The sequence below is a fragment of the Drosophila santomea genome, chromosome 3R (genome assembly GCF_016746245.2).
Source record: "Drosophila santomea strain STO CAGO 1482 chromosome 3R, Prin_Dsan_1.1, whole genome shotgun sequence".
NCBI classification, from domain to species: domain Eukaryota; kingdom Metazoa; phylum Arthropoda; class Insecta; order Diptera; family Drosophilidae; genus Drosophila; species Drosophila santomea.
Window position 1 is genome coordinate 25,415,587 of NC_053019.2, and position 27,423 is coordinate 25,443,009.

At 42.8% G+C, this 27,423-nt stretch overlaps 13 protein-coding genes across 15 annotated transcripts; 5 read left to right on the top strand and 8 right to left on the bottom strand.

Annotated features, from left to right (window-relative positions):
- Positions 1 to 75: 75 nt before the first annotated feature.
- LOC120453724 lies at positions 76 to 1,635 on the bottom strand. Its single transcript, XM_039638552.1, has 3 exons — positions 1,072 to 1,635; positions 487 to 1,012; positions 76 to 425 (listed from the first exon to the last, which is right to left on the bottom strand). The coding sequence occupies exons 1-3, from the start codon at positions 1,447 to 1,449 to the stop codon at positions 244 to 246; spliced, it is 1,086 nt and encodes a 361-aa protein (XP_039494486.1). The 5' UTR covers positions 1,450 to 1,635; the 3' UTR covers positions 76 to 243.
- Positions 1,636 to 1,986: 351 nt separating this feature from the next.
- Positions 1,987 to 3,524, bottom strand: LOC120453723. Its single transcript, XM_039638551.2, has 3 exons — positions 2,821 to 3,524; positions 2,235 to 2,748; positions 1,987 to 2,179 (listed from the first exon to the last, which is right to left on the bottom strand). The coding sequence occupies exons 1-3, from the start codon at positions 3,340 to 3,342 to the stop codon at positions 2,022 to 2,024; spliced, it is 1,194 nt and encodes a 397-aa protein (XP_039494485.1). The 5' UTR covers positions 3,343 to 3,524; the 3' UTR covers positions 1,987 to 2,021.
- A 72-nt stretch (positions 3,525 to 3,596) lies between these two features.
- On the bottom strand, positions 3,597 to 8,208 carry LOC120451584. 2 transcript variants are annotated; one of them, XM_039635396.1, is made up of 4 exons: positions 8,097 to 8,208; positions 4,490 to 4,563; positions 3,890 to 4,355; positions 3,597 to 3,831 (listed from the first exon to the last, which is right to left on the bottom strand). In XM_039635396.1, the coding sequence occupies exons 1-4, from the start codon at positions 8,137 to 8,139 to the stop codon at positions 3,647 to 3,649; spliced, it is 768 nt and encodes a 255-aa protein (XP_039491330.1). In that variant the 5' UTR covers positions 8,140 to 8,208; the 3' UTR covers positions 3,597 to 3,646. The 2 variants fall into 2 exon arrangements, with proteins under 2 accessions (XP_039491330.1, XP_039491329.1); XM_039635395.1 differs by having other exon boundaries at positions 3,890 to 4,358.
- Positions 5,337 to 7,053, top strand: LOC120451580. Its single transcript, XM_039635390.2, has 4 exons — positions 5,337 to 5,696; positions 5,811 to 6,313; positions 6,373 to 6,742; positions 6,809 to 7,053. Exons 1-4 carry the CDS (start codon positions 5,492 to 5,494, stop codon positions 7,015 to 7,017), a joined length of 1,287 nt encoding a protein of 428 aa, XP_039491324.1. The 5' UTR covers positions 5,337 to 5,491; the 3' UTR covers positions 7,018 to 7,053.
- A 320-nt stretch (positions 8,209 to 8,528) lies between the features above and the next one.
- LOC120451581 lies at positions 8,529 to 10,519 on the top strand. 2 transcript variants are annotated; one of them, XM_039635391.2, is made up of 4 exons: positions 8,529 to 8,739; positions 8,965 to 9,464; positions 9,531 to 9,894; positions 9,947 to 10,519. In XM_039635391.2, the coding sequence occupies exons 1-4, from the start codon at positions 8,535 to 8,537 to the stop codon at positions 10,138 to 10,140; spliced, it is 1,263 nt and encodes a 420-aa protein (XP_039491325.1). In that variant the 5' UTR covers positions 8,529 to 8,534; the 3' UTR covers positions 10,141 to 10,519. The 2 variants fall into 2 exon arrangements, with proteins under 2 accessions (XP_039491325.1, XP_039491326.1); XM_039635392.2 differs by lacking the exon at positions 9,947 to 10,519 and having other exon boundaries at positions 9,531 to 9,609; positions 9,669 to 9,843.
- Positions 10,520 to 10,780: 261 nt separating this feature from the next.
- On the top strand, positions 10,781 to 12,423 carry LOC120451582. Its single transcript, XM_039635393.2, has 3 exons — positions 10,781 to 11,734; positions 11,798 to 12,014; positions 12,088 to 12,423. The coding sequence occupies exons 1-3, from the start codon at positions 10,892 to 10,894 to the stop codon at positions 12,279 to 12,281; spliced, it is 1,254 nt and encodes a 417-aa protein (XP_039491327.1). The 5' UTR covers positions 10,781 to 10,891; the 3' UTR covers positions 12,282 to 12,423.
- On the bottom strand, positions 12,409 to 13,844 carry LOC120451583. The gene is made up of 2 exons (XM_039635394.1): positions 12,735 to 13,844; positions 12,409 to 12,670 (listed from the first exon to the last, which is right to left on the bottom strand). Exons 1-2 carry the CDS (start codon positions 13,798 to 13,800, stop codon positions 12,486 to 12,488), a joined length of 1,251 nt encoding a protein of 416 aa, XP_039491328.1. The 5' UTR covers positions 13,801 to 13,844; the 3' UTR covers positions 12,409 to 12,485.
- A 440-nt stretch (positions 13,845 to 14,284) lies between these two features.
- LOC120453870 lies at positions 14,285 to 15,815 on the bottom strand. Its single transcript, XM_039638775.2, has 3 exons — positions 15,201 to 15,815; positions 14,608 to 15,136; positions 14,285 to 14,543 (listed from the first exon to the last, which is right to left on the bottom strand). The coding sequence occupies exons 1-3, from the start codon at positions 15,753 to 15,755 to the stop codon at positions 14,359 to 14,361; spliced, it is 1,269 nt and encodes a 422-aa protein (XP_039494709.1). The 5' UTR covers positions 15,756 to 15,815; the 3' UTR covers positions 14,285 to 14,358.
- Positions 15,816 to 16,279: 464 nt separating this feature from the next.
- Positions 16,280 to 17,940, bottom strand: LOC120452968. Its single transcript, XM_039637461.2, has 3 exons — positions 17,198 to 17,940; positions 16,607 to 17,135; positions 16,280 to 16,537 (listed from the first exon to the last, which is right to left on the bottom strand). The coding sequence occupies exons 1-3, from the start codon at positions 17,744 to 17,746 to the stop codon at positions 16,353 to 16,355; spliced, it is 1,263 nt and encodes a 420-aa protein (XP_039493395.1). The 5' UTR covers positions 17,747 to 17,940; the 3' UTR covers positions 16,280 to 16,352.
- Positions 17,941 to 18,090: 150 nt separating this feature from the next.
- LOC120452967 lies at positions 18,091 to 19,631 on the bottom strand. Its single transcript, XM_039637459.2, has 3 exons — positions 18,995 to 19,631; positions 18,406 to 18,934; positions 18,091 to 18,327 (listed from the first exon to the last, which is right to left on the bottom strand). Exons 1-3 carry the CDS (start codon positions 19,547 to 19,549, stop codon positions 18,143 to 18,145), a joined length of 1,269 nt encoding a protein of 422 aa, XP_039493393.1. The 5' UTR covers positions 19,550 to 19,631; the 3' UTR covers positions 18,091 to 18,142.
- A 298-nt stretch (positions 19,632 to 19,929) lies between these two features.
- LOC120453296 lies at positions 19,930 to 21,525 on the bottom strand. The gene is made up of 2 exons (XM_039637926.1): positions 20,360 to 21,525; positions 19,930 to 20,292 (listed from the first exon to the last, which is right to left on the bottom strand). Exons 1-2 carry the CDS (start codon positions 21,477 to 21,479, stop codon positions 20,093 to 20,095), a joined length of 1,320 nt encoding a protein of 439 aa, XP_039493860.1. The 5' UTR covers positions 21,480 to 21,525; the 3' UTR covers positions 19,930 to 20,092.
- Positions 21,526 to 23,331: 1,806 nt separating this feature from the next.
- On the top strand, positions 23,332 to 24,754 carry LOC120453475. Its single transcript, XM_039638208.2, has 2 exons — positions 23,332 to 24,418; positions 24,484 to 24,754. Exons 1-2 carry the CDS (start codon positions 23,383 to 23,385, stop codon positions 24,687 to 24,689), a joined length of 1,242 nt encoding a protein of 413 aa, XP_039494142.1. The 5' UTR covers positions 23,332 to 23,382; the 3' UTR covers positions 24,690 to 24,754.
- Positions 24,755 to 25,909: 1,155 nt separating this feature from the next.
- On the top strand, positions 25,910 to 27,369 carry LOC120452494. The gene is made up of 2 exons (XM_039636743.2): positions 25,910 to 27,013; positions 27,103 to 27,369. The coding sequence occupies exons 1-2, from the start codon at positions 25,945 to 25,947 to the stop codon at positions 27,300 to 27,302; spliced, it is 1,269 nt and encodes a 422-aa protein (XP_039492677.1). The 5' UTR covers positions 25,910 to 25,944; the 3' UTR covers positions 27,303 to 27,369.
- Positions 27,370 to 27,423: the final 54 nt, after the last annotated feature.

Consider the following 27,423-nt stretch of genomic DNA (forward strand, 5'->3'; position numbering starts at 1 on the left):
CCATAAAATGATGTAAATTAGCGATTCAAATGAGGCAAACATTTAAATTGTTTTTTATTCAAATTTTAGCTGGGGTTGACATGTGTTGTTTGCAAACACGTGCTTAGCATACCGCAGAAAATGTAGATAGATTATATGATTCTATCAAATAAGAAAGTTAAAAGATAGTGAAAGTGCTGGGCTGATTTATACACCTTACTGGACATTTTAACAACCATTTTATTATATATTATTTGAATACTTTTAGGCACTGAGTAAGCCCAACTGATCCAATCGGGCCAGCACTACTTTGACATCTTTAATGTAACCCACAGAAAAAGAGCATTTCCATCGCTTTTCCTCATTTTGAAGCAGATCGCCAAAGTCGACAGACTTATCCTTCAACGCCCACATCAGCGGTAGAAAGGTGCTGATAAGGAAGAACTCTGTGGTGATTGTACACAAATTTGGTCATTAATTTAATCTTAATGAAAGCGTTTAACTCACCGTAGTACTTGTGCTGATGCAGACGCTGCCAAAGACCAGATTGAGTAGGCATGTCCCCCTCATAGCCAATCTTTTTTAAAACATCCTCCAGAACGGCAAAGTAATAGTTGATGAGTTCATCCCAGTTTTGCCACCGATGCTCTGGCTCCAGAAGCATGTATATCGAATAAACCAGATCGAATGCCGAGGGAAACAAATTACTGATTTGAAAGTCCAGCAGCATGCAGTCCTCAAAGGATCCAGAATCCTTATACTTGAACATAATGTTGCGCAGGTGCAGGTCTCCGTGGCAAAGCACCCAGTACTCGTCCTTCTGCTGGTTTCTTCGAATATCCTTCCACTCCTGAACGAGTAGCTCCAGGAAATTGTCCTTGATGCTTTCGAAGTATGGCTTGTACTTATGCAGCTCCGGCTCCTTACCCAAAAGTTCCACAAAGAACTGCATTCCAGTTTTCAAAAAGGGCTCGTTCAGGACGTGTGGCATCTCAAACAGTCCGTGGGTGTACGGCTCTAGGAACTCTGGTTGCTGATAACAATTCATATTAGAAAAGGATTCCTTCCTTATAATTACTTTGAAGAACTTACCTCTTGCTGCACTTTTAAGCTGGCCGCATGCCACTTGGCCAGTTTGAAGAAGACGCGGCGTATCTCGTCTAAGCTGGCGTCCCTATCCCGCAGCACAAAGTAGCCCATCTCGACCAGATCCTCGAAGATCAGGACCTGATGCGGCACCAGACTGTGGTATATGCAATTCACGTATAGCTTGGTGCTATCGCCGACCTGGCGAAGAATCCTCTCGAACTCGGGCAGCACCTTTGTGTACAATCCCATCTCGGTTTTGAAAATCGGCGATCCTCCGAGCATATCCTTCTTGTGTCCCTCTGCCTCTGGCATTGTCTTGATGATCAGCGACTTCTGGAACTCCCCTCTCCGGTTGGTGTACTTCACCCTGGCCCGGAACATGATGCTGGCATAGTGATCACCCTTCGCACTCGCCGGGGAGAAGCTCAAATCGATTACCTTGACCACGGACTCCGACTCCGATTCATGGGCTTACAGAACGCGGGCTATGAACTCGGAGTTGAGCCACTCAGGTGGCACCAATTTGTCATCATTATACTGATTGTTATCGGGATTCCCGGACATATTGTTTACTAACTTCTATAGCGATTTCGAGCTAAGTGCTATCTGAACAAAAGCTCAATTTCAATGGCACCTAAATTGAATTTCAGAGAGAATTTCGCTTTGAATGAAATTGTTTAGCATTCAAAAAGCTTTTTCCTCCAGATAAAGAAGAGCTTTTTGTTTTGTTTTGAAATAAATTTGTGTTGTTTCTCTCACTTGGAGCACCGAAAGAGAACTAAGAGAAAGAACGTGCTCATTCAAACGTTGCCAAAACACCAGCCTTATATACATACATTACTAAACATAGCCACTAAACTTTAACTTTAAAACTTTATTGTCGATTATCGGATTAATATACTGCTCTCATAATACTGCTCTCATAAATATGAACAAAAGTTCAGTATATATTTTTACAAATCCTCAAAATATCCAGACCTTTCAAATCGGGCCAGCATTACTTTACATTCTTCAATAAAATCACGTAATTTTTCATCAGTTTCGTCGTTAGATGCTGTTTCAAGGCTAAGACCTACTGACATGGGCAAGTAGGTGCTGATAAATAGGAACTCTGAAATAGGAACTATAAATTTATGACCGTAATCTATAAAGAGATATAAACATACCGTAATATTTTCCACGGCTCATTTCCTTCCAAAAGGCAATAGGATCGGGTAATACTCCGTGGTAGCCAATCTTTTTGAGGGTTTCGCGCAATACTGAAAAGTAGTAGTTCAGTAAGGTCTCAAATTGCTCAATGCGCTGTTCTCGGTCCATTATCATGTAAATGGAATACATCAGGTCCACGGCAAGAGGAGTAACATAGCATCCTTGGTAGTCGAGCTGCATGCAATCCTCGAAGCTTCCGGTTTCCTCATTGTGCTTGAACAATAAGTTCCGCATGTGGTAGTCTCCATGGCAGAGAACGTAGTATCCAGGCTGGGGATTGGTTTGGTACTCCTTCATGATATCACGAATTCGGTCTTTAAAATCGACTTCTATCTTCTCAAAGTGCGGCTTGTATCTTTTTAACTCAGGAATGCGGCCTAAGAAGTCCTTAAACGTACCCATGCCCGAGGTCATAAAGGGAAGATCAACAAGACAGAGGCCATCCTTGAATTCCTTAACGAACTCCGGTCGCTAATTAAGAAATAATTTACTTGACAGTTGTAAAATTTGATATTTTTCTGATAATAATCTCGTTAGTAATACCTCGTTAATAATCTTCATTCCAAGTGCATGAAATTTGGCCAACTTTAAGTAGGCACCACAGATCTCCTCATGCGTGAGCGTGCGATTTCGCACCATGGCATAACCCATCTCGGCCAGATCCTCGAAGATCATAACTTGACGTGGCTCCAGACTATAATATATACAGTCTGCGTACAGCCTGGATGTATCATTGTTTTCTTGCAATATTCTCGCGTACTCTGGCAGGACCTTCGTATACATGCCTATTTCCGTTTTAAATATAGCTGATTCGGCAAACATTTCCAAACCATTTTTGATAATCAGAGACTTGGAAAAGGATCCCTTCTGGGTTGTGTATTCCACTCGAGCACGAATTATAGCACTGGCATAGTTATCCCCTTTGGCACTTCCTGGATTGGAATCCAGTTTGGTAACCTTGAGGTCCGGTTCTTTTTCGTAGCTACTCAGAACTTCTGTCACAAACTGCACATTCAACCATTCTGGTGCACTCCACTGATCAGCCGCTTCAACCGCTTGAGCCATGTTCTAGTCCGCAAGGCAATATAACTAGTACTGATAGTAACTTTTTCCGGTAATGCCGTATAAATTTGATATAAAGATACGTAGGGCTATAGAGAAGCGTGATGACTAAACGCCCGAGGGAAACTAAAAACATTCACGCTCGCTACATTTTTTCATCGAGCTTTCAAGCTCTTTGAAACTCACTAAAATTCATAGATGGTCTTGTTTTCTATTGTTTCGACGACAAAAAGCTCACAAATTATTAACAAATTTCATATCAAACTTCATTTTTTTCTCCTTCATTTATTTCTCCTTCAAAAATTCTTTACAAATCGTCAAAATATCCCGATTTCTCGAATCTGGCCAACACAGATTTGGTCTCTTCTACAAAATCTTCCAGTTGGTATAGTTTCAGACGTGCTTCTTCGTTGTGCAGCATATCCGCTACATCAAACTTGTGAATTCGCAACCCATTGGAAACTGGCAAGAAAGTGCTCAGCAGTAGAAACTCTGAAATTAATACAATGTCATTATTAAATCCTTTAGCCAGAGGACGACTTGAGATTACCGTAATATCTATGGCGTTTCATTTCCGCCCAAAATCCCTGGGGCGTGGGCATTGATCCTTGGTAGCCAATCTTCTTGAGAGTCTCTTGGAGGACGGATAGGTAGTAGTTCAGCAAAGTCTCCAGCTCGTCTCTTCGCTGTGCCGGCCCCATCAACATGTAAATGGAGTACATGAGATCAACGGCCATTGGAGCCACATTGCAGCCCTGATAATCCAGCAGCATGCAGTCCTCCAAACATCCAGTTTCCCTATTGTGCTTAAACATCATGTTGCGGGAATGGTAATCCGCATGGCAGAGTACATTGTATCCTGGCTGTGGGTGGTTTCGATACTCATGCATGGTCGCCCGCAATCGGTCCTTGATGTGCAGACTTATCTTCTCGAAATGCGGCTGGTATTTGTTCAGTTCGGGCATTGAAACTTTCCTCAGCCATGTTGTCGCACCTTTTTTTATATATTTTTTATACTGCTTTCAAATTGGTAAAGAGAGAGCTCTATATATGTGAATTCGATTTGTTAAAGCTTTTGGTGTAAGCGTATGTCAATGTTATGAACGAAGTTGTGAAATTGTTATCAGTTTGATTTTGGCTCGCAAGTTACCTGAAAGCTAACTAAAGTCTCTCTGTTAAGTTTCTTGTTCGTTTGCATGGCTCCAAATGCATGGCTAATTGGATCTGGAAAAATTTTGAAAACTATGTAAGACAGCTCTGAACATTTCCAACTTGCCAATTGATAAATCATGGAGCTTATTCCACTTGCAAAACCCAACTATATATGGCTATCCTGACATCTACCCATTCATTAACAACTCCTTAACAGCTCTGAACTAAACTAAACTTTTAGTGTTCCCCCGGCATAAAATTGTATAAATATTTGACTATTACTAAACTCGACTCTGTAGTTATGATCTGATTACTATAAGTTTACAGTGCTCATCAAAACTAATCTCGCAACTCACAGGTGACGTCTCAAACAATATCAAAACTTCATGATGACTAGCTAGGTAAAAAAAAAGCAAACAAAAATAAATGCTATTTTGTGTGCCTATGATAATGAGTTAGCAAAAAATGCCTAATTAATAATTATACAAGCACGCGTGCTACGAATTATTTTACTGCAAAAACAAACGAGCTATCTATATACGATTGTTGTTAAATAATTAAAACAACAAATACTTTATTTGTATCGGTAAAACCCGGTAATCGGTTGGCTATCACCAAACCATCTATCAATTGATTGTCAAGGCCTGATAAGTTTTGCTAGCCAAGCTAATTTTTCAAATACTCTTTAAAAAATGCGAAAAAAAAGAGAGGAAAGAACAAGTAATTTAAAACATGTAACTACAAATAAAACAAAAAAAATGTGTATGAGCAAAAAAAGTTTAGAGAATTTAGCAATTGATACGCAATTGATACGACTGAGATGATGTTCTCGTATAGGATTCATAAATTCGTATTACCCCTAAACACGAAATGGGTTTAATGATAAGGGCCGCTAGAGAGACCCGATTTAAAGTTCTACTGAAAGAGTCTAAAATCTCAGTTCCAAACTAGCAGTTGCCGGAGAAGGTTGTGCTGGCCAAATATAAAAACTAACATCATTATGTCCGACAGCGATGAGATCGTGAATCCCAATGAGCATCTGATCATTCCCGATTGGATCAATGAAAAGTATTTCGAAGGTGTACTGGCCAAAGACGAACCCGACCATGTCAAAGTCTTGAAGTTCACCGTAGTGGCGGCGATTCCGCCTGGCGAGAATTTCACTTCGACTATGCTGAGGGTTTATATCAAACTGGAAATGAAAGGTGAGCGAGAAAGGCGATAAGCGTGTGCCAATCAGCATGTTGGCTGATGAAAGATACACGGTCACGGATAAAGTTTAGGACCATTATAATAAACTGGCAACCTCATTTTTGAAGATGGAAGCGTCAAGACCAAAACTTACATTTTCAAAACAATGCTGCCCGAGGAGCGAGGAGGCAGCGACATCACGGAGTTCGGTCTCTTTCCCAAGGAGGCCATGATGTACAGGACATACCTTCCTGCATTCGAGGCCCTCTACAAGGATGTCGGCTGGGACATTCAGCTAACGCCCAAGTGCCTGCACACCGAGGAGCGCGAAGGAGACATCCACTTCATCTTCGAGGACCTGTGCGTACAGGGTTACAAGAATATGGAGCGCACGAAAGGTCTGGACATGGAGCACATGACCAAGTGCCTGCACAAACTGGCCGAGTACCATGCGGCCAGTGCGGTTTACGAGGAGCGCCATGGTGCCTATCCCAGTGAATTCAGTGAGGGATTCGTTAAGAAGGAGGTGAAGAAATTCCACGTTGATGGGTTCCTGCTGAAGGAGAAGGCCTACAAGAAGGCAATGCTCTCGTGGGGCTTGAAAGACGTCGAAAAATATATAAAGGCATTTGTAGGTTTAAAATTATTCTAATTCCAAGTTCTGAACTAACAACCATATATTTATTTTAGCCCACTGTTGACCAATATTGGGCGCAATGCCTGAGTACTTTGGACTTGAATCCCGATGAGTTCCATGTACTTAACCACGGCGACTTTTGGTCGAGCAATCTAATGAGCAGATATCTGCCGGACGGAACTCTCGAGAAGCTGCTTCTAATCGACTTCCAGATTGTCATGTGGGGCAGTCCGGCAGTGGATCTGCTATTCTTTCTCACCCTCTCGCCCAACAACGAGTTGCGCATCAAGGAGTTTGATCACTTCGTAAGGATATACTGGGAACGCCTCATCGAGTGCTTAAAGGTCTTGAAACTGAAGAAGCCCTTGCCAAAACTCCGTGATCTTCAAAACTCCATGAACAACAAGAACCATTCGTTTTACGGTAGGTTTCAAATGCAATCTATTTTGCCATGGATACCTAAGAGATTTAAATGCAACTCCTTCGCAGCTTTCTTCAGCATCACAAACCACCTGCCCATTATCGTTTTCCCCACCGACAAGGATAGCAACATTCACAACATGTCCGCCCAAACGGAGGAAGGCGAAAACTTTAGACTACGTTTGCTCTCAAATCCCGCCTTTGGAAACGTTATGAAGGATCTGTACCCCTTTTTGTATAACCGTGGAATTCTGAACTTTGAGGACTACGATGTCTGATTTGTTGTGCGGCAATAAAAAAGTGGGAAGTATTACGAAATCTTGTTTATCTAGGAGTATCTCAAAAGTGTGCTGATAAGCAGTATAAATTGACAGTCATCGAGTTAATCGTCGGTTACCTAGGATACAAAAATTATCTCAGGAGACGATAAGATCATTTGATAAGCTCAAATGAAGTTGTCATCATGTCGCGTTCCATGAAGATCGAGAATCTCGTTGTTCCCCAATGGTTGAATAAGTCAAAGTTGGAGTCCTTGATCGCGAAGGATGAACCTGATGAATTCGATAACTGTGTGAGAATCTACTGGGAATACCTCATCGACTGCTTGAGAGTCTTGAAGTACGATAAGCCGCTTCCCCAGCTGAGGAAAATGCAATCTGACATCTACGAGGTGGGCAGGAGTTTCCGCACCAAGGTGTACACCAATCCCACCTTTGTGGAGGTCGTCAAGGAGCTGTATCCCATTTGCTGCAACCGCGGTCTCTTCAACTTCGAAGACTTCGAGTGATCGTAAGTTTTTGTATCTGTCAGTGAAGCTTTCATTCGAACCTATTAAGCAAATTGTGTGCGAATATTGATTCTGGATTTTTCAAGTTCTCCACGGCGAATGTCGGGGCTGCAACGCAATTGAATGTCGAGGACCATGAAATAGTGTCCCAACTAGTACGCCTGTATATTAAAAAAAAATTCCTAACAATAAAAAATTCCAGCAATTAACGCGTTGCATTATTTGTTTAAATATACGCGTAAGTATATGTGCATATTTAACTCTTGAGATAACACAAAATTGCTGTCTACTTATCACGTACTCACCGTATCTACATCAGAAAGCTGATAAAAGCTATTAAGCGATAGTCTAGTAAAATAATCATGCCTTGAAGAGATAGATATTTACTAAGTTCTCAAGGTAACGCCAGAAAATGTTAATGATTATTTATTTCCAGTTCAAGCAACAGCTTTTTCACCAACTCAAATCTTAAAATTTTTTCAAAATATACATTTTGTACTCTTACTGCTCCCTGGATTCCAAAATGGTTTAAGTTCACATTTATATACATATTCAGCACTAGATACGTACGCATGGGTGCAGCTACGTATGTCAGGTTATCAGGTATTCCCATCACCACGCTGCTACCGCTGATAAGCCCGGCGCCCAGTGAGAATGCCAAAGCTCTGGCAATTATCACCCACTGCCTCCGTCTCCCGGTGGAGAGTGAGACTTTGGGCCAACATGACCGGCGCACGGATGCTCAGTGTTCGCACTGCGGACGAACCAGTTAGACGGGCAGTTGGCATTGCTTTTGGGGCGTTGATAAGTGCGCACCTCAACTCACCCACCTCGAGTGAAATAAAAATAACATCGCGATTCTGAAATAAGAAAAACACGCTCGATAAGGAAAGGCGACGCAAAACAGTTGCGTCGCACACTTCGTACCGGGCACAACGCCAATTCGCAGCCAATCCGCTTCGAAACGTTCACCGCAGAGTGAGCTCACTCCGGCGGAATCCCAGCGCCATGCCCGATAACAGCAATAAGTTCAGCGCCTCCAGCGATGTCCGCATTCCGGCCTGGATCAATGAGACCTACTTCAAGCGGCTGCTCAAGCGCGAGTTTCGCGAGTTCCGTCGCATCCTCAACCTATCCATCATCCCGGCCACGCCGCCCGGGGAAACCTACACCTCGCTGCTGATGCGCATCGTCATCGACATCGAGTTGAAAGGTAAACAAGTCAAAGTTCTCCATATAAAAACATTAAAAGGAATAGTAAACAGATACCTTGTTATCACGCATACGCACTGTTGCCTTGTTACAAAAGTCATAAACAAACGCTGCCAGCCTATAAGTAAATATAGAAAGTAATTACTATTCGATTCAAATCAACTTGCTTTACTGTATATTATTTTCTATAATATTTCAATATAACACATATTTAATCACTCCATAGATGGATTCTCACAGCAAAAGTCGTACATAGTAAAGACCATGCTGGACGACGCCCAGGGAAATGGTGGATTCGTGAATACCCTCAACATATTTCCCAAGGAGAAGATGATGTACGAGACGATTATACCCAACTTGGAACAGCTCTACGAGGAGGCTGGACTGAGTGTTAAGTTTGCACCAAAGTGCCACCATGCGGAGGACATCAAGGGAAGGATCTGCCTGGTGCAGGAGGACTTGCAAACGAAAAAGTATCGAAATATCAATCGCCTTAAGGGCTTCGACATGGCGCACATGCAACGAGTGCTGGAAAAATTGGCGGAATTCCATGCAGCTGGTGCCGTTTGGCGTCAGCGTAAAGGACCATTTCCCGATGATTTTCAGAGGATATACCTACCCGCCAACTACCAGAAATCCAAGTCGTATCAGGCGAGGCTCCAGAGCTACAAAACTGCGATGGCCAGTTGGGGTCTCGCCGATCACGAGCAGTATGTGAGTCGCATTGTAAGTAGAACAATCTCATAGCTCATGTTTACATTCAATAACAACGATTTGATGATGTATTCAAAGCCAACGGCCGATCAATTTGTGCAATCCTACGCCCGCTGCTTCAGCAACAATCCGCAGGAGTTTAAAGTGCTAAATCACGGTGATTTTTGGTCCAGCAACATAATGCTAAGCTATACTCAATCTGGTGATATCAACCAGGTGCGTTTCGTGGACTTTCAACTGTGCAAGTGGGGTAGTCCGGCTCAGGATCTCTGGGAACTTATCATATGTTCGGCACGGCATAGTATACGAATACAGAACTTTGACTACTTCATCAGGATTTACCACACACATCTGGTGCGATGCCTAAAGATCCTCAAATACGGCGAACGAATGCCGATGTTGAGGGAGATGCATATGAGCATGATCAAGTACGGATTTTGGGGTAAGACCTTAACTTATTTATATCCATAAATTATGAAAAACTTCCATTTCAGGTTACTTTACCACATTCACGCACCTGGTGTTCATCCTGCTGCCACCGGATACGGAAGCCAGCTTGGTAAAGCTCACGCAGCCGGGGGAGGAGGGGGATCGCTTCCGGTCCAAGGTCTACACAAATCCACTCTACGTTCGCTCTGCCCTCAGCATATTCCCCTTTTTGTATAGACGCGGTATCCTAGACTTTTGAAGCTGTTCAAGTCAGTAACTAGTAAAATCGAAAATAAGTCTTTGAACTTTTGTTAAAGACTAAAAAAGTTATTAAGCAATGAGATTTATTTATACTTTCATTACTTACTCAATCTCGCTTAGACTGTTACTCCCTTTAGATTACTAAAGATGATTTCAACTATCAAAACTATTAAGAGAATAAAGCATGTATGTCTTCAACACGTAAAAATCTAAAAATAAATACTTAACAAAGTTGATCCGTTCTAGAAAATTTGTTGCTGTAAAACCTATAGAATGAACACCTTGGATAAAAGCCAACTCATGCTTATCACAACAGGTGCCTGTATTCAGATCACGTTTTATTTATTCCACATACATAGCAAAACAAGTAAAACATCACTGACATAAACGTTAAATATAATTATATCTCTTTTTCCCCACATAAGGCTATTGACAAAAATGATTTTCGCTTTGTTGTTATCAGCCATAAGTTCCACATTTCTCTATAAACCGGTTTCAGTGCCATGGATTCCACATGTATATACAAATGTACATATATTTAGTATTATGTATACATAAATCAGCTGATAAGCCAGCGCAAAGCTGACAACAGAGAGAGCTTTGCAGAAGCTCTATCTTTCTCCCAGCCGTCACATGTTTCGCCCCACATTCTTGATTCGATAGCCCCCAGCGCAAGTTGCCGCTCAGCTCTCTGTTTTTTATTCGGTGCGGTCAGGTGACTTGGAAAGAAAAAAAAAGAAAAAACTACAATGGGAACCGGGAGCAAGAACTACCAGGCTCCGGAATGGCTAACCGCCGAATTCCTGCAGGATGTGCTGAAGGAGCACTTCAAGGAGGAGCAGCTGGCGGTCACCGAGTTGCTGGTGAAGAGCGCCCAAGTGGGCGACCAGGCGGTGGGATTTGCCAGCGAAATGCATCGGGCCAGCTTCAATCTACAGCGGGGCACTGCACCAAAGAGCAAGTTTTCGGTGATTGTGAAGGATCATCCCAAGGGACAAACGGGTGCTGTGGCCCAGAGGAGTAAGCTCTTCAAGCGCGAGATTTTGGCATACAAGGAGGTGCTTCCACGTGTTCAGGCCCTGCTCCAATCGATTGGAGATCAAACGAAAATTGCACCCACCTGTTACTACACCACGGAAGCGCCGGAGCCATTCCTGATTCTGGAGGACATGCAGCTGTCCGGCTTCGAGAACTTCGAGCGCGGTCGCCTGCTGAATCTGGACTATGTACTGCCCACCATCGAGAAGGTCGCCAAGCTGCACGCCTGCAGCGCCCTCATCGCCCAGGAGAGCCCCGAGGTGCTGGAGTTCTTCGACGAGGCGCCCATCTCCCGGAATCCCGACCGTCGTGACTTCCTCACCTTCTTCCCCGTCAACATCCGATGCGTGGCCGAGGAAGTGGCTCACTGGAAGGGCTACGAGGAGATCACCGAGAAGATGTTCAAGCTGGCCGAGAATGTCCTGCAGAGAGCGCTGTCCATGTTCGAGAGCTCTGGCAAGGACTTCCGCGTCTTCAATCTCACCGATCTGTGGATCAACAATCTCTTGTTCCACATCAACAACGAGACCAAGGAGCCAGACGATGTGGTCACTGTATGTTATTTATATCATTGAATCTATATCAACACCACTGTAATTTATCTCTTTGTTTACCAGTTGGACTTTCAGTTGGCCTATGTGGGATCCCCAACCATTGATCTCAATTACTTCCTCTACGGATCCTTGAACGAGAATGTACGTAAGGTCCACTTTAAGTATATAGTGCGGGAATACCAGAGAGTGCTGCAGCAGACCCTGGAGAAGCTCAACTTCAAGGGACACATTCCCACTCTTAAGGAAATCCACATCGAGTTGATCAATACCAGTCTTATGGGTATGAGCATTGATATCCCTTACATACGTAAATATACTATGAATTTTTTATACTTTACTATGGTTTTTTTCAGGTGTCATTGGCGCCACTTGCCTGACTCCCCTGATTTTCCGGGAGGGTGCTGGTTTCGAGAACCTCGAGGATCTGAACTCGCGCACTGAGAGCGGTGATCGTTTCCGCCGGGAAAATGTCGAAAACCCCAAGTACCGCGCTTTCCTACAGCGAACTATTAAGGAGTTCGAGCTCTCAGGATTCCTGGATGAATAATATGCACAAGGAGAACAAAGATTACGTTACATTCGATCAAAAGTATTTGGGCTTCCACATATGTAGAGTAAGCTTTCCAGACAAATATTCCATGAGTATTTTTACACCCAAATTAAAGACAAATATGTTGATTTTAAAAAAAGGAATTCTAAATTGGAATGGTACGCATGTTTATAAAAGCATGAGGAATATCAATGCAAAAATTCAGAGATTGTTAAAGTATCCAAGTTCTTCGTATTTGGGCAAAAGCTTTTTGACATCTCGAACATAAATTTCACTTAGATAGGATTTTTGTCTGACCTTCGGATCTTGAAGTATTTCGTTTACTTTAAACTCATTCGCCTTAATGGCCACAAATAGTGGCAGGAAAGTGGTTAGAAGGAAAAAGTCTGTAAAAATATTAAAAAACGTTAGACTTATTGAAACAAGCTCATAATTACTGTAGACACTTACCATAAAACTTGTGTCGGTAAATTTGCTTCCATAGGCCATCATTGGTGGGCATCTCGCCCTTGTAGCCCACTTTCTTTAAGGTGTCCTCCAGAACCGAGAAGTAATAGTTAATAAGATCCTTTCCGAGATCCCATCGCTGCTCCGGCTCCATGAGCATGTACAACGAATATTTCAAGTCGATTGTAATGGGACACAGGTTACAGGCTTGGAAATCAATGAACATGACCTCCCTATCATTCTTGAACATCATATTCCGCAGATGGAAATCGCCGTGACACATCACATAGTATCCATCGGGTTGAATGTTCTTTCGATGCTCCAGCATCACGTTCCCCATGCGCTCTATGAGGTCCCCTTTTATTTTCTCAAAGTGTGGCTTGTACTTTGTAAGTTCAGGTATCTGGTCCAGCATTTTCAAGAAATTGTCCATTCCAGTAGTAACCATTGGATCATTCAAAATAGTTGGCATTTCCATCATTCCATACTTGAAGTCCTTCAAGAGATCCGGCTGCTCATTCAAGAGCTTCATGCTAACAGCGTGCCATTTGGCCAGTTTGGCATAAACTGTTTCTAATTCGGTCTGGGTGATTGGACGCTTTCGGATGACGGAGTATCCCTGCGGCACCAAATCCTCGAATATCATCACCTGCCTTGGCTCCACACTGTGATAGATACAGGGCACAAATAGCTTGGTATCGTCCCCTGCCTCCCGAAGGATTCTCTCAAACTCTGGCAGAGCTGTGGTGTAGGATCTAACCTCGGTGTCAAATAAGTGTGAGCCGCTGAGCAATTCCTTCTTGTGTCCTTCCTCCTCGGGCATCGTCTTAATGATGAGGGGCTTGGAGAACTCTCCCTTCGAAGTGGTGTACTCAGCGGTAGTGCGGAACATTATGCTGGCGTAGTGATCTCCTTGGGCACTCGCGGGCGTGATTTTAATATCGGTTACCTCCAGTTCCGGGCACTTTTCGCTGGTCCTCAGAACTTCAGCAATAAACTGGGCATTCAGCCATGCCGGAGCCTCCAACTCATCGGCATTGAATTGTTCTGTATCTAGGCTATCGGGCATTTTAAGTTCGCGGTCTCGCAATCGACGACTATTCGGAATACTTTACGATCTGGTCTTAGTAAAACCTCCTAAGTTGTCACTCAATTTAAAGGTTGGGTAAATGAGCTTTCGAAAGCGGTTTGTAGCTTTTTACACGAAACTTTTCGATTTTGTGTGAAATACTTCTATTGATCTGCTATCTTATCAATGAGCATTGAAATCTCTTGTACAGGATACATACGCTTATTCAATAGTCGCTTACAAATCAGATAGCATTTCAAGGTTACAAAAATTGTATAGAATCGTAATTAAATATATTTTTAATATGCCAGTTTTTCGAATTATTTTTTTTTTTGCCGGGTTCCCAAATAAGTCTTCCATTCTGAAAAGCTTTCTTCAACCAAGAACAGGTATTGCATATAAATGATGTTATGCCACTAAATGTTTAAACTTTAAGCTTATATGAAAAGTTTCTGTGGCTGTCTGATAATAAGGAGTGTATTTATTTAGGTAAATGTAAAGAAATATTATTTATTCACTTGGTTTTTAAATCGTTTTTTTTAATTTAAAACAATTGGATTAAAGATTTTCAAAATACCCCAGTTCTTCGAACTTAGGCAGCAGCCTCTTGACATCCCTGAGGTATTCATCCAGAAAATAAGTCTTTTGTTTCGTTTCCGGATCCAGCAATACATATATCAGTTTAAAAGCATTCGCTTTCATGGCAGCTATCATCGGCAGCATGCTGGTCATCATAAAAAACGCTAAACGAAGCACCAAAGAATAAGTTTAAAAGTCAACAGGAGTTGTTAAATTTTAGTCCCTTACCGTAATCCCTATGGCCGTGGATATGCTCCCAGATCCCCTTCAAAGTGGGCATAACACCCTTGAAGCCCACTTTTCTCAGAGTCTCCGCCAGAACAGAGAAATAATAATCGATATATTCCTTTCCGAGATCCAAACGCTCCTCCGAATCCATTAGCATGAAGATGGAGTAGATTAGGTCAATGGTAATGGGGCAAGTATTACTGATCTGGAAATCCACCAGCATCACGTCCTCGAAGTCACCTGTTTCCTTGTTATTTTTAAACATCATGTTACGGACATGAAAATCACCGTGACACAGCACATAATATCTATTTGGCTGCGGATCAGTGCGGTATTCTTCCATAACTTTGCCCATCTGCTGCATGTAGTTGTTCCTTATATTTTCGAAATACGGCTTATACTTCGTGAGTTCCGGCACCTTGTCCAGCATTTTCAAGAAGCAGGTTATTCCAGTGGTCACCATGGGATCGTTCAAGAAGTTGGTCATGCCCCACATACCATGCTTGAGTTCCTTAAGGAAGTCAGGTTGCTAGAAAGAAGAGATAACAGCGCACTTAGTTGGTATTTATTTCGTGAATGGGGCCATAAATTACCTCATTTAAGACCTTCATGCTGGCCGCATGCCATTTAGCCAACTTGAAGAAGGATTTCTTTAGTTCCTCTTTGGTGGCAAGGCGATCTCGGATGACCGAGTATCCCTGTGGCACTAGATCCTCGAAGATCATCACCTGCCGCGGCTCCAAGCTGTGATATATGCAGGGCGCATACAGCTTGGTCGTATCTCCCGCCTCCCGGAGAATTCTCTCGAATTCCGGCAGTGCTTTGCTGTACATGAGGATCTCCGTTTTGAAGATGGGCGACTGTGAGAGCATATCCTTTTTGTGACCTTCCTGCTCCGGCATTGTTTTAACAATCAGTGACTTGCTGAACTTGCCCTTGACGGTGGAGTACTCGCAAACAGCTCGGAACATGATGCTGGCATAATGATCACCCTGGAAAGTCGCTGGACTTATTTTCAGATCGGTTATATGCAATTCTGGATGCTTTTCAGATCCTCTTAGAGCGCCTTCGATGAACTCGGCATTTAGCCAAGCTGGTGGATCCAGCTCATCCGCATTAAATTGCGATGAATCTACGTTTTCCGTCATTTTTCCAGCAATATTGCAAGCTTTTACTCGACTGACTACTGATCGATTGAGTTTAGGCGAACGTTAATGCAACGGGCTCATTTCTTTCCATCCTGATTACAGATATCAAATCGCGAAAGCTTTGTTTGACAAATACATTTTTATTACAAGAGCCAAGTTAATATACGAAAGCTATATCTGCGTAATCATCACAGTCTTTTCTTTAAATTATCTAAAGCTTAACAAGTTAGAAAGCTCCTAACAAAACCCATGCACAATAACGTCAAGTCATGATGTTAGGCAAAATTTTTAACAATTATACACAATCAATACGTGCTTGCATATAAAAGCCAAACAATAATAAACTACTTATTTATATCAAAATCGCGTAAGTTGTGGCAAAAACTTACCGTTAATTGCCACTTAAGAACATTTTACAATCGGTACTTAAAAATATAATAAAAGATAGTGATGAGTTGTGTGCAAACATCAGAATCAATTCTTAGTTAAGCATCGATATTATTATTATATATGAATTTTACACATTAATCTGTAGTGCTGATTTATTGGTATTGCTATTACATAAATCAAACATAGAACTTATATTAGTTTATTAAGTTATAGATCATTAAAGTATCCTAATTTTTCGAATTTGGGCAAAAGCTTAGTGACATCTTTAACATAGGCGTCTAGGAAGTAGGACTTCTGTCGGGCATTTGGGTCTTGGATAGCTTCATGCATTTTGATATCGTTTGATTTTACGCCCACCATCAGAGGAAGAAATGTGCTTATTAAAAAGAAATCTGAAATGAATTAGTATAATATGGTGTTACTGCTACAGCTTTGAATTCTGACTTGACCGACTCTCTTACCATAATACTTGTTATTCTGTATCTGCTCCCACAAACCGCTTTGGGTAGGCATTTCCCCCTTGTATCCAATTTTCCTGAGAGTGGCGACCAAGACCGAAAAATAATCGTTAATCAGGTCCTTTCCCATTTCGCAGCGCTGCTCCGGCTCCATCAGCATATAGATGGAGTAGGTCAAGTCCACTGTGATGGGACACAGATTACTGAACTGGAAGTCCACCAGCATCACGTCATCGAAGGCACCCAACTCCTTGTTGTGCCGAAACATCATATTGCGAAGATGGAAGTCGCCGTGGCACAGGACGTAGTACCGATCGTTTCGCCGATACTTGAGATATTCGTGCATCTCAACTTTCAGGCGTTCGAGATAAGTATCTTTTATCTTTTCGAAGTGAGGTTTATACTTCCTTAGCTCCGGCATTTTGTCCAGCATTTCAATAAAGCTTGCCATGCCAGTTGTTGCAAAGGGATCAGTATCGATAGTGGGCAATTCGAACAAGCCATACTTGAATTCGCTCAGGAAATTTGGTTGCTGATGAAAAATAAGTTGTTAAAAGGATATTTAGGATATATTCTATAAACAATGAAGCTTACCTCATTGATGACTTTCATGCTGACCGCATGCCACTTGGCCAGCTTGTCAAAGGCCAATTTCAGATCGCCCAGTGAGGGAGGACTATCGCGAATGACAGTGTATCCTTGCGGCACCAGATCCTCGAAGATCATCACTTGTCGCGGCTTCAGGCTGTGATAAATGCAGGGCACAAACAGTTTGGTATTATCTCCCGCCTCTCGGAGAATCCGTTCGAACTCTGGAAGGGCATGGCAGTACATGCCGATTTCCGTTGCGAATAAATGCGATTCGGACAGCATGTCCTTCTTATGTCCTTCCTGCTCCGGCATCGTTTTGATGATCAGCGGCTTGGAGAACTTTCCCTTCGGAGTTGTGTACTCCACTTTGGTGCGGAACATAACGCTGGCATAGTGATCTCCCTGGGCACTTGCTGGTGATACCTGCAGATCGGTTACTTTCAGATCCGGGAGTTGCTCATACTCCCTCAGAATTTCACCGATGAACTGAGCATTTAGCCAAGCTGGCGCCTGAAGTTCGTCCGCATTGAATTCAATATTTTCGCTCTCCATTTTATTGATTCTATAGGTTTTGTTGGAGCTGTGGTACAACCGTTCAGTGAGGTCTCCCAACTATAAGTAAAATAAATTTGCCAAGCGACGATCATTTTAAGCAAAACCTGAGAAGCTTTTATTGAGCTTTTGAAGTAGTTAGCGAAATCGTTATTAAGGTATATTTTCACAATATTCAGTTGCTTGTCAAACATCTTAATCTTTTCTATTGAACTTTCCAGAACAGTTTGTAGGCTTTCAACTAGGTGGGCCAAACAAAAGTTGAGGTAGTAAACAAAGTTGTTATGTCCTTGCTGAAAAAAGCACTTCCGTTTCCTGTTTGAGTAACAATAAAAAACAATTTAAAAAAACATCAACATATACTTAAATATGTATAAAACAATAACAAAATCAAAGCTATAGACCCTTAAAGTAGCCCAGTTGCTCGAATTTGGGCAATAGTTTGGAAACATCTTTTACGTATGTATCCAAAAAGTAGGTTTTTGGTCGGATTTCCGGATCCTGGATAAGGTCTTTCATTTTGAAACTATTCGATTTGATGGCCAAAATCAAGGGCAGAAATGTGCTCAACAAGAAGAAATCTAAAAGCAAATGAAGAAACACATTATGATAATGTTCACATTTTTTACAATTAATTTTTGGTTGAGTGCCTAACTTACCATAATACTTGTTCCGATGCATCTGCTCCCAGAGTTTCGCTTGGGTGGGCATCTCACCTTTGTATCCAATTTTCTTGAGAGTGGCTACCAGTTCTGTAAAATAGTGATTAATCAAGTCCTTTCCCATTTCCCTGCGTTGTTCCGGCTCCATCAGCATATAGATGGAATATGTTAGATCAATTGTGATAGAACAGAGGTTGCTAATCTGGAAGTCCACCAGCATGGTATCCTCGTGGGCACCCGTCTCCTTGTTGTTCTTGAACATCATATTGCGAAGATGGAAGTCACCATGACACAGGACATAGTAGGCATCACTCCTCCGATTTTCATGGTATTCTCGCAAATCAGCCTGCAGTCGTTCCAAGTAACTATCCTTTATCTTTTCGAAATGAGGCTTATACCTTCGCAGCTCTGGTAATCTGTCCAGCATTTCGATGAAACTCTGCATGCCAGTCGTTATAAAGGGGTCGTTTTGTATGTTGGGCATGTCGAATAGGCCATACTTATACTTCTTGAGAAAGTCAGGTTGCTGGTGGGTAAAAAAACGGTTAGGAATATGAAACTCTCATAATTATTGAGTAAAACTCACCTCATTAATGAATTTCATGCTAACTGCATGCCATTTGGCCAGTTTGGTGAATGTGGTTTTGAGTTCCTCCTGAGCAACTGGACGATCTCGAATGACATAGTAGCCCTGCGGCACCAGGTCCTCGAATATCATCACCTTGCGCGGCTCCAGGCTGTGGTAAATGCAGGGAACAAAGAGTTTGGTGTGATCACCTGCTTCTTGGAGAATCTTTTCGAATTCCGGAAGAACCTGGCAGTACATCCCGATCTCGGTTTCGAACAGATGCGATTCGCTGAGCATGTCCTTCTTGTGTCCTTCCTGCTCGGGCATCGTCTTGATGATCAGCGGCTTGGAGAACTTTCCCTTCGAAGTGGTATACTCAGCAGTAGTACGGAACATGACGCTGGCGTAGTGATCTCCTTGGGCACTCGCGGGTGTGATCTTTAGATCGATCACTTTTAGTTCCGGGGCATCTTCGTACGTGCTCAGAATTTTCTCTATAAATAGAGGATTCAGCCAAGTCGGTGCCTCCAGTTCGTCGTCGTTGAATTGTTCCGCATCTAACTTGTCGGTCATTTTGCTTGTTATTGTAGTTGTTCTACAATCTACTAGATAAGTGCTCCACGACTGGTCTGAGTGGCGTTGTAGTTTATTATGGAAAACCCGATCACGGACTTGTCGCATTTTAAGCAAAATGCTTGAGCTTTTAAAAGGCTTTTCAATAATCAGACTAACTTCCTATACAAGGTGGGGCTGATCTATTGATAACGCTATAAAAGTTATAATTAGTTTTTATTTATAAGCAAGTGTATCTATCTGATGCTGATACTGGCTAAAAAAGAAAAATTAAACAAAATCAATGTTCTGTAAGCAATACAATAATGAATCTTTTTGATTATTATAGTTTTTGCTGATTAGAACGCTTTCCAATGAAGTAACGAAAGGTAAACAAAAGCTTTGATATTGATATAAGTTTATTTTTATTATAAGTGGTATATAGATTGTACTTTAGAATTGTGACTAACATATCTTAACCTAATATATAATTCTTCTAATTTCTTTGCATACAATTTGTCTAGTTAATACTACATAACACAGGTGATAATAAGTGAAGCATTCTCATTGATCGATATCAAGTAGACCCTCTGCCTCGAAAGTAGGCAAAAGTTCGTGCAGAACCCTCTGGGCAATCGGATTCCTGTAGCAGGCATCCTTGAAATTTATGGCCCGCTGGTTGGTTTCCATTAGGGCATTAAAATCGGCATCAGCAGTCTCCACATTTCGCTGAATTGGAAACACTGAAATGGATGTGTGAGCAGCTGGAAATCAGAAGAGGAATTGGCCAGTTAGCACTCGCAGTTTATAAATTGTTTCATCTTCACTTACCGTAGAATTTCTTCTGGTGCAATTGCTGGTGGAACTGATGCAAACTTGGAATTGTAGATTGGTACTGCAGTTTTCTCAATGTGTCCACGAAATAGCCGAAATAGTATGCAATCAGCTGCTCCTGTTGGTTCTGGTGAAGATCGAACTCCAGCGAGCTGTTCAGGAAGTAGAACAGATCCAGGGCCGGCGATCCCCAGGCCGTGTATTGGAAATCAATGATAACCACGTCAATTGGCTCCCCGGTCTGCTCATCGTACTTAACCAGCACATTATTGGTCCAAAGATCTCCATGGGCCAGCACATTAATGTGTCCGGGACTAATGTCAAAGATTTTTTTGCCCAATTCCATGTAGATGGGCACCAGGGCCTCCATCTTCTCCGCGTACTTCTCGTATCCTGGCCACTGGGCAACACGGCGAGTGGCCGCCTGGAACATGCCCACAAATGCCGGTTCATAGTTGTCGGTGTACCGATTGAAGAACCCGCGATCGTAGCTCTCCAGGATGTGATTCTCGCGTTCGTTCAGCACCGCCGAAGTGGCATGCATCTTGGCCAGCTTGCGGAGCACAATTCGAGCTAGCTTTTCATCCAATCCGACCAAGCGATCCGGCATCACAAAGCCACGTGCATTAAGATCCTCAAAGATCAGCGCCGAATTGTCTACATCCACCGCCATGGTTTCTGCAAAGATCTGCTCCGCATCGCCGATCTCCCGGAGGAGTGCCTTCTGCTTGGGCAAGACCTGCTCGTAGATAACCATCTCGCGGTTGAAGATGTCGTAGGGCTCCATGGCGTTCTGGGCAAACTCATTGCCCTCGAAGGTGGACTTTACAATGTAGTGTCCCAGTTGGGAGCTACCATCGCTCCGGGTGAACTGTGCCTTCACACGGGTGAGGACGCCACCGTAGTTTTCACCCTTGCCCAGGGCAGGATTCACCTGGACCCAATTGATCCTGAGGCGTTGATCCTTGTAGTATTTGCGCAGTGCATCCTGCAAATAGCTCTCCGTTAACCATTCAGGAGCATCCAGGAAGACCGAACTTTGTTCCTGCACAGGAGACTCGGAAACGCTGAGCTTGGGAATGGCATCAAGGGCACTAATCAGATCCGAAACCGACATATTGAAAGTGATCTTTTACTGTAGGACTTGTGAATGAGATTGTGCCTAAAACTGAGAGCACCGCCGCTTTTATGGCGAAAATTTTGGACGCCGTGAACTGTTCCCACAGCTCCTAGATATGAAACCGTATATATCCGAGGGCCCTCCGTCACAACTGTGATTAATATAACCATAAAACGGCAGATCTTGAGGCTGTGAACGTGTGTGCCTACGGGCGTACAGATTACACTTTTTATTGCCTCCAGTCCAGCAATCTGAATACCCAGATTCACCTCTCGCGCCATGGCTACCGCCTAATTGTGAATTGTTTGAGTTTGCCAAAGGCAAGCCAGTTAATCTTTATGGCACCTTATGTGAGTTTAGGGATGCAGCCGTACTCGTATGTGCTTTTTTTGTAATTAAGCTGGCTCGCAAATGCTAAACGATTCACAGCCATATCATTCCAAAAGCGAGTGATTTGTTCGAATGCTAACGTCAAACGCTGCGAGAAATCCAAGGGATATACGCCAAAAAGTACTTATTGTAAATGATAGACTGAACTCATAATCTTTTTTGGAAAGTTCATTAGACTCAGAGCTTAGGTTACCAAGTGTTCGGATTTCCTCTCTGCTTAAATAATATTAAATACTATACTATATCAAATCACTTTTGTTATCTAATAATTTTTAGTTTTTTTGGACCTTTATTAAAATACAAATTGAAAATGAAAATAAAGTATGTTCCATTTTGTCTGTATAATAAGTTTATATATGCATTTCCCACAACCTTATTAAACATTTTTATTCAGTCCGATTATCATAATTAGGCTTGGTAAACTTTGTAGGCCTTATACTGATAAACTCAGTTTACTTTGTCTAGGTAAATGCAAATGATTTTTTAAACTTTTTCTCAATGGTTTATAGCTTCCTTAAAAAATTCGTTTATTACTAAAGTGAGTCCAAGTAGGAGCTATTAACATACATTTACAAATGTTTTAATATTTATTTTAAACCATGCTTTTTTACAAGTTCATCATCAGACTTGTACTAAAATGTTCTGTAAAAATGTAACAATTTGACGTATACTTTCGGTTAAATATTTAAATAGTTACTAAGGCAGTCTAGGCAAACATGTAAGTAAGATGTCTCAGTAGTTGAATACACAATGTAATTCGTAAGCTCTGCGATAAAAAGTCATCTCAAGTGGAACGTGTGTAAATTGCCCCTTTAAAAACGGCTTACATAAGTCAATGAATGTCGTCGATTGCTAAATTATGATCATGAATGGGTCGACGCGTGATAAGTAGAGCGCAAAAATTAAAACGGAATAAAAAGATGAGCCTTAATCCTACAATTTGGATGCCTCAAGCCTCAAGCGAAGTGGGAACTTTCCTGGGATTTCGAATATCTTAACGATGTGAACGCACATAAATCCAAAAGATACTATATCTGCGCCAGGCGCAGTGTTGAGCAATTGCACGATTCTTGGCACACGATACCCATATTTGAGGCCTGTTGCCAAACGGAGCTAATCCCAGGCCAAACATCAAGTTTGTTTGCTCATAAAAGTCCAGAGCGTCAACCAAAAGTCAGAAGATATTGGATGTGAAAAAAACGCAGATAGGAGCCCACTACACTTAAAGAAATTAAATAAAATATGGTAAAGAGAAATAGATCACTATTAAATCAAGCAAAGTAAAAGCTAACTGTTGACATCTAAAAGACACATTCAGGATTAAAGCGTGCTTAAGATATTTATTATTACTTCAGACAGAAGTATTTCTCCAAGTGCAGCACAAGATCACACACAAGGCGAGAGTTAAGTGCACTGCGACTAGTGTGCGTCACTTGGAGGTAGTATAAAAGCAGGCAGCCTAGGGTTGGTCATCACGGTTCAGTCGGAAAACTAGAAGCAAATTAACAAGATGGCAGCGGCACCGGAATGGCTGACCCACGACTATATTGAGCATGCACTTCGCTCCCACTACAAGGATCAAGGACTAACTATAACTCAGCTGCAGATTAATCCCGCTTTGGGACCTGGTGAAAACTACGGCGGTGTTCTGACCCGTGCTCGAGTGGAGTTCACACTGACGAACAAGGAGAAAAATGTGCAGAACCTGATTGTGAAGACGGAAATCGATGATGACGAGTTGACCCAGGAGCTGATGGCTCCGTATGATATCTACAACCGCGAGATGACCATCTACCAGGATGTGCTGCCCAAGTGCAGGGAGCTGCTTAATGAAATCGGAGATACCGAAAGACTATTCCCTACCGCCATCTATGTGGATCGCGAGCGTATGGCCATTATCTTCGAAGATCTTTCCGTGGCGGGTTATGTAATGGCCGATCGAGTGCGTCGCCTCAACGAGGAGCACACCCACCTCATCCTGCGGAAGTTGGCCAAATTGCATGCCGCCACAGCGGTATTAAACGAGAGGGAAAACGGGTGTCTCGAAAGCTACGATCGCGGCTTCTTTAATCGCTATACAAACGCGTATAGTGGCTACTTTGTGGGTGGTCTGCTGGCCGCCGCCCGCTGGATGAGCAAGGTGCCCACGTTGGCCCACTACGGAGAGAAGCTGTTTGCCTTGGCCCCGCACTACATGGACATCGGCAGGGAGTGCTTCGCACCCACGCCGGGTCAGGTGAATGTCCTGGCCCATGGCGATGTGTGGACCAACAATGTGATGTTCAAGTACGATCCGACTACGGGACGACCCGTCGATGTGCTGCTCATTGACTTCCAGTACTCCTTTTGGGGCTCCCCCTGCATCGATCTCCATCACCTGTTCAATACTTCTCTGAAGGAGCCACTCCGCAGAGATCAGCAGAATGGGCTGTTCCAGTTCTACCACAAGATATTCACTGACTCGTTACGGAAGCTTAACTACCGTCAAAATCCGATTCCCAGTTTGCAGCAATTCAAGTTGCAGGTGGAGCAAAAGAGATTCTTCGGTAGGTGGCATCAAAATTTAATCAGAAAATTGAAATATTTTTTAATAATTATATATTCTTCACAGCTTTGCATTCTACGGTAGTGGTGCAGCCAGTTATGATCAGCCAGGATCCCACGGATGCCTGTTTCAATGCCTTGATGAACGACGATGAGCGTGGCACTCGGTTTAAGAACCGATTATATAACAATCCTACAGTGCAACAAAATTTACATTCGCTGGTTCCCTTCTTCGATAGAAAGGGACTGCTGGAGGTTAATCAAACCTGCTAAGAGGTTACAGGGATATCTTTATGTGTTTTAGGTTTAATTGTAATAAACGTTCTCATTTTAAATTACATTTTTGTCTATATTTTTTGGCCGGGGAACTAGTGTAATGCTGTTGAGACACTTTTAAAGAAAACATAAATGGGCCGACATGTCGTATACGCTATTTTTAATGCTTCGAGATAAGATTAACGTTTGTACGCCTAACTGCGTTTTAACTATTTTTAGTTAAAAACGGGAAAGATATTAATGTGTGCGGTGCCATCACAAACTCGAAATCAAATTTAAAAGAAATTAAAATTATTATTGTTTTGCTACAATACAACCATTTTATTTGTTTGCTCACAGAATAATACTCGATTTAATACATCTTCCAGTTTTCAAATTTAAGAAGTGTATATGCATCGTTGGATACCTAATTAAATCAACAAAAGATTCTCAAGTTTTGGGATATGTTACAGAACACATTAAGGAATCAAGAAAAGGCACTCGCCCAAAAGTAGGCAATACTACATTCAGAACTCCTCTTGAAAATAAACAGCTCGTAAATCCTCTAACAGATGAAAATAAACAGACTGTAGGAGATAAAGAAGGAACACATATATATATAAAAGTATATTTAATATTGTTATAGGCTACACCTGAAAGTATGCAGGGTAATCCTTATCTCGTCCACCCATTATCTTTGCACTTGAAAGCTTGTTTAACTAATTTCCTTCTGGGCTATTCTGACGTGAAAATCCTTGTGAAATTCATAGATTCCCCGACTGGGTATTATACAAACGTAGAAAGAGCACTACCAGGAAATAAAAAAAGCTATTGTGAGTCCGTAAATAGCTTAACTATATGAATGGACAGATGGATTTATGGGCTGTGAAGCAGATTACGTGAGAACGAGAGCGATCTGCGATCTTTAGACGCCACGTCAGCGACATTCGCCATGAATTACGGCGGGCACACTTACATCACATATAGAAGCGTGCACCGATTCCCGAGATCTGGCGGCTGTTATCTCACCCTGTCAAGTGTCGCGCTCCGAGCTCTGCGGCCTATCTAGTCAGCTTTAGATACTCGCGAGTCACTGGTGTACGAATGCGAAACTACGGAATCTACGGGAAGCTGCTACGTAATTGTCTGAGCCGGTTTGCTTTACGGCTACCATATTGTGGGATCTATTGTCGGCGAGATTGCCTCTTCCGGCTGCCTATAAATGGGGCCTCCGACTGGGGCAAGCGGTCCAGTACACAAGTTGAACATCATCATGGTGGAGCAGGGCAAGGAAGATGCTACCGATTTTCATCCGGCGCCAGAGTGGCTAGATGAAGCCTACTTGGAGCGCCTGCTCAGGGATCTGAAGAGCGATCCGGGACTGAAGATCACCGATTTGTTGATTAAACCCGCCACTGCCAAGGGTGACAACTATGCCAGTGTGATGACACGCTTACGGATTTTGTATCTGAAAAGTGGCGCAAAAGCTCCCGAGACTGAATACTATATTGTGAAGACCACCTATGAGAACGATGCCTTTGCCGCTGGAATATTCTCGCAGTACCAGGTCAGCACCACGGAAATGCGAATGTACGAGAAGATCCTGCCCCAGTTGAGTGCCTTCATCGAGAAGACACGCCAGCCGGAGAAGATATTCGCCAAGACGCTGCATGTGGACTACGAGCATGAGGCCATCATCTTTGAGGATCTTGCTGTGACCAAACATGTCCTGGCCGATCGTCTGATCGGTTTCGATCTGGAGCACACCCACTTGGGACTCCGAAAGCTGGCGAAGATGCATGCTGCCGCCGCTGTGCTGAACGAACGTCAACCCGGATTGCTGACCAAGTTCGATCACGGCATCTTCAATCGTCACACCCAGGCCTTTGCGCCCTTCTTTGTGAACACGGTGGGCGTGGCCGCTGACTTTGCCAGCCAGTGCCCCGAATTGGGTGAGCGCTATGCCACCAAACTGAAGAAGCTGCAAGAGCGAGTGATGGAGTACTCCACGCGGGTTTACGATCCCCAGCCGGGGGATTTCAACACATTGGTGCACGGCGACTACTGGGTGAACAATGTGATGTTGCGCTACGGCGAGAATAAGCAGCCTCTGGACATGGTCCTGATCGACTTCCAGTTCTGCAGCTGGTCCTCGCCGGCGGTGGATCTGCACTACTTCATCAATACCTCGGTGCAGGCCCCCATTCGTTACGAGCAGCAGGACGCCCTGTTTCAGTATTATCACACGGTGCTCGTGGAAACGCTCAGGGATCTCAACTTTGGTGGCTACATTCCCACTCTGAGGCAGTTCGTCCTGCAGCTCGAAAGGGGCAGATTCTTTGGTGAGTCAAGATAAACTGTTCCCATCTGGAATGAGTTTCAAGTGCACATTAATATTGTTATTAATATTTATTTGTATCGTGTTGAATAGCTGTCACTGTTGCTCTGGTCTGCCAGGCCATATTGACCAACGACCAAAACGCCGATGCCGACTTCAATGCTTTGATGAAGGATGACGAACGAGGACGAAACTTCCGGAAGGTTTTGTACACCAATAAAAGATTGCAGGACAATCTCAAACGCGAGCTGCCACGCTTCGAGCGAAGCGGTCTACTAGATGTACTCGACTGAATGGAGTCCATCATTTACTCTTTGATATCAAATAAAAATAAATACAAGTTTAATTTTGAAAACAAAATGTTATGATTAGTTGTTAATTTTCAACTTCCATAATGACTATGGAGCTTCCGTA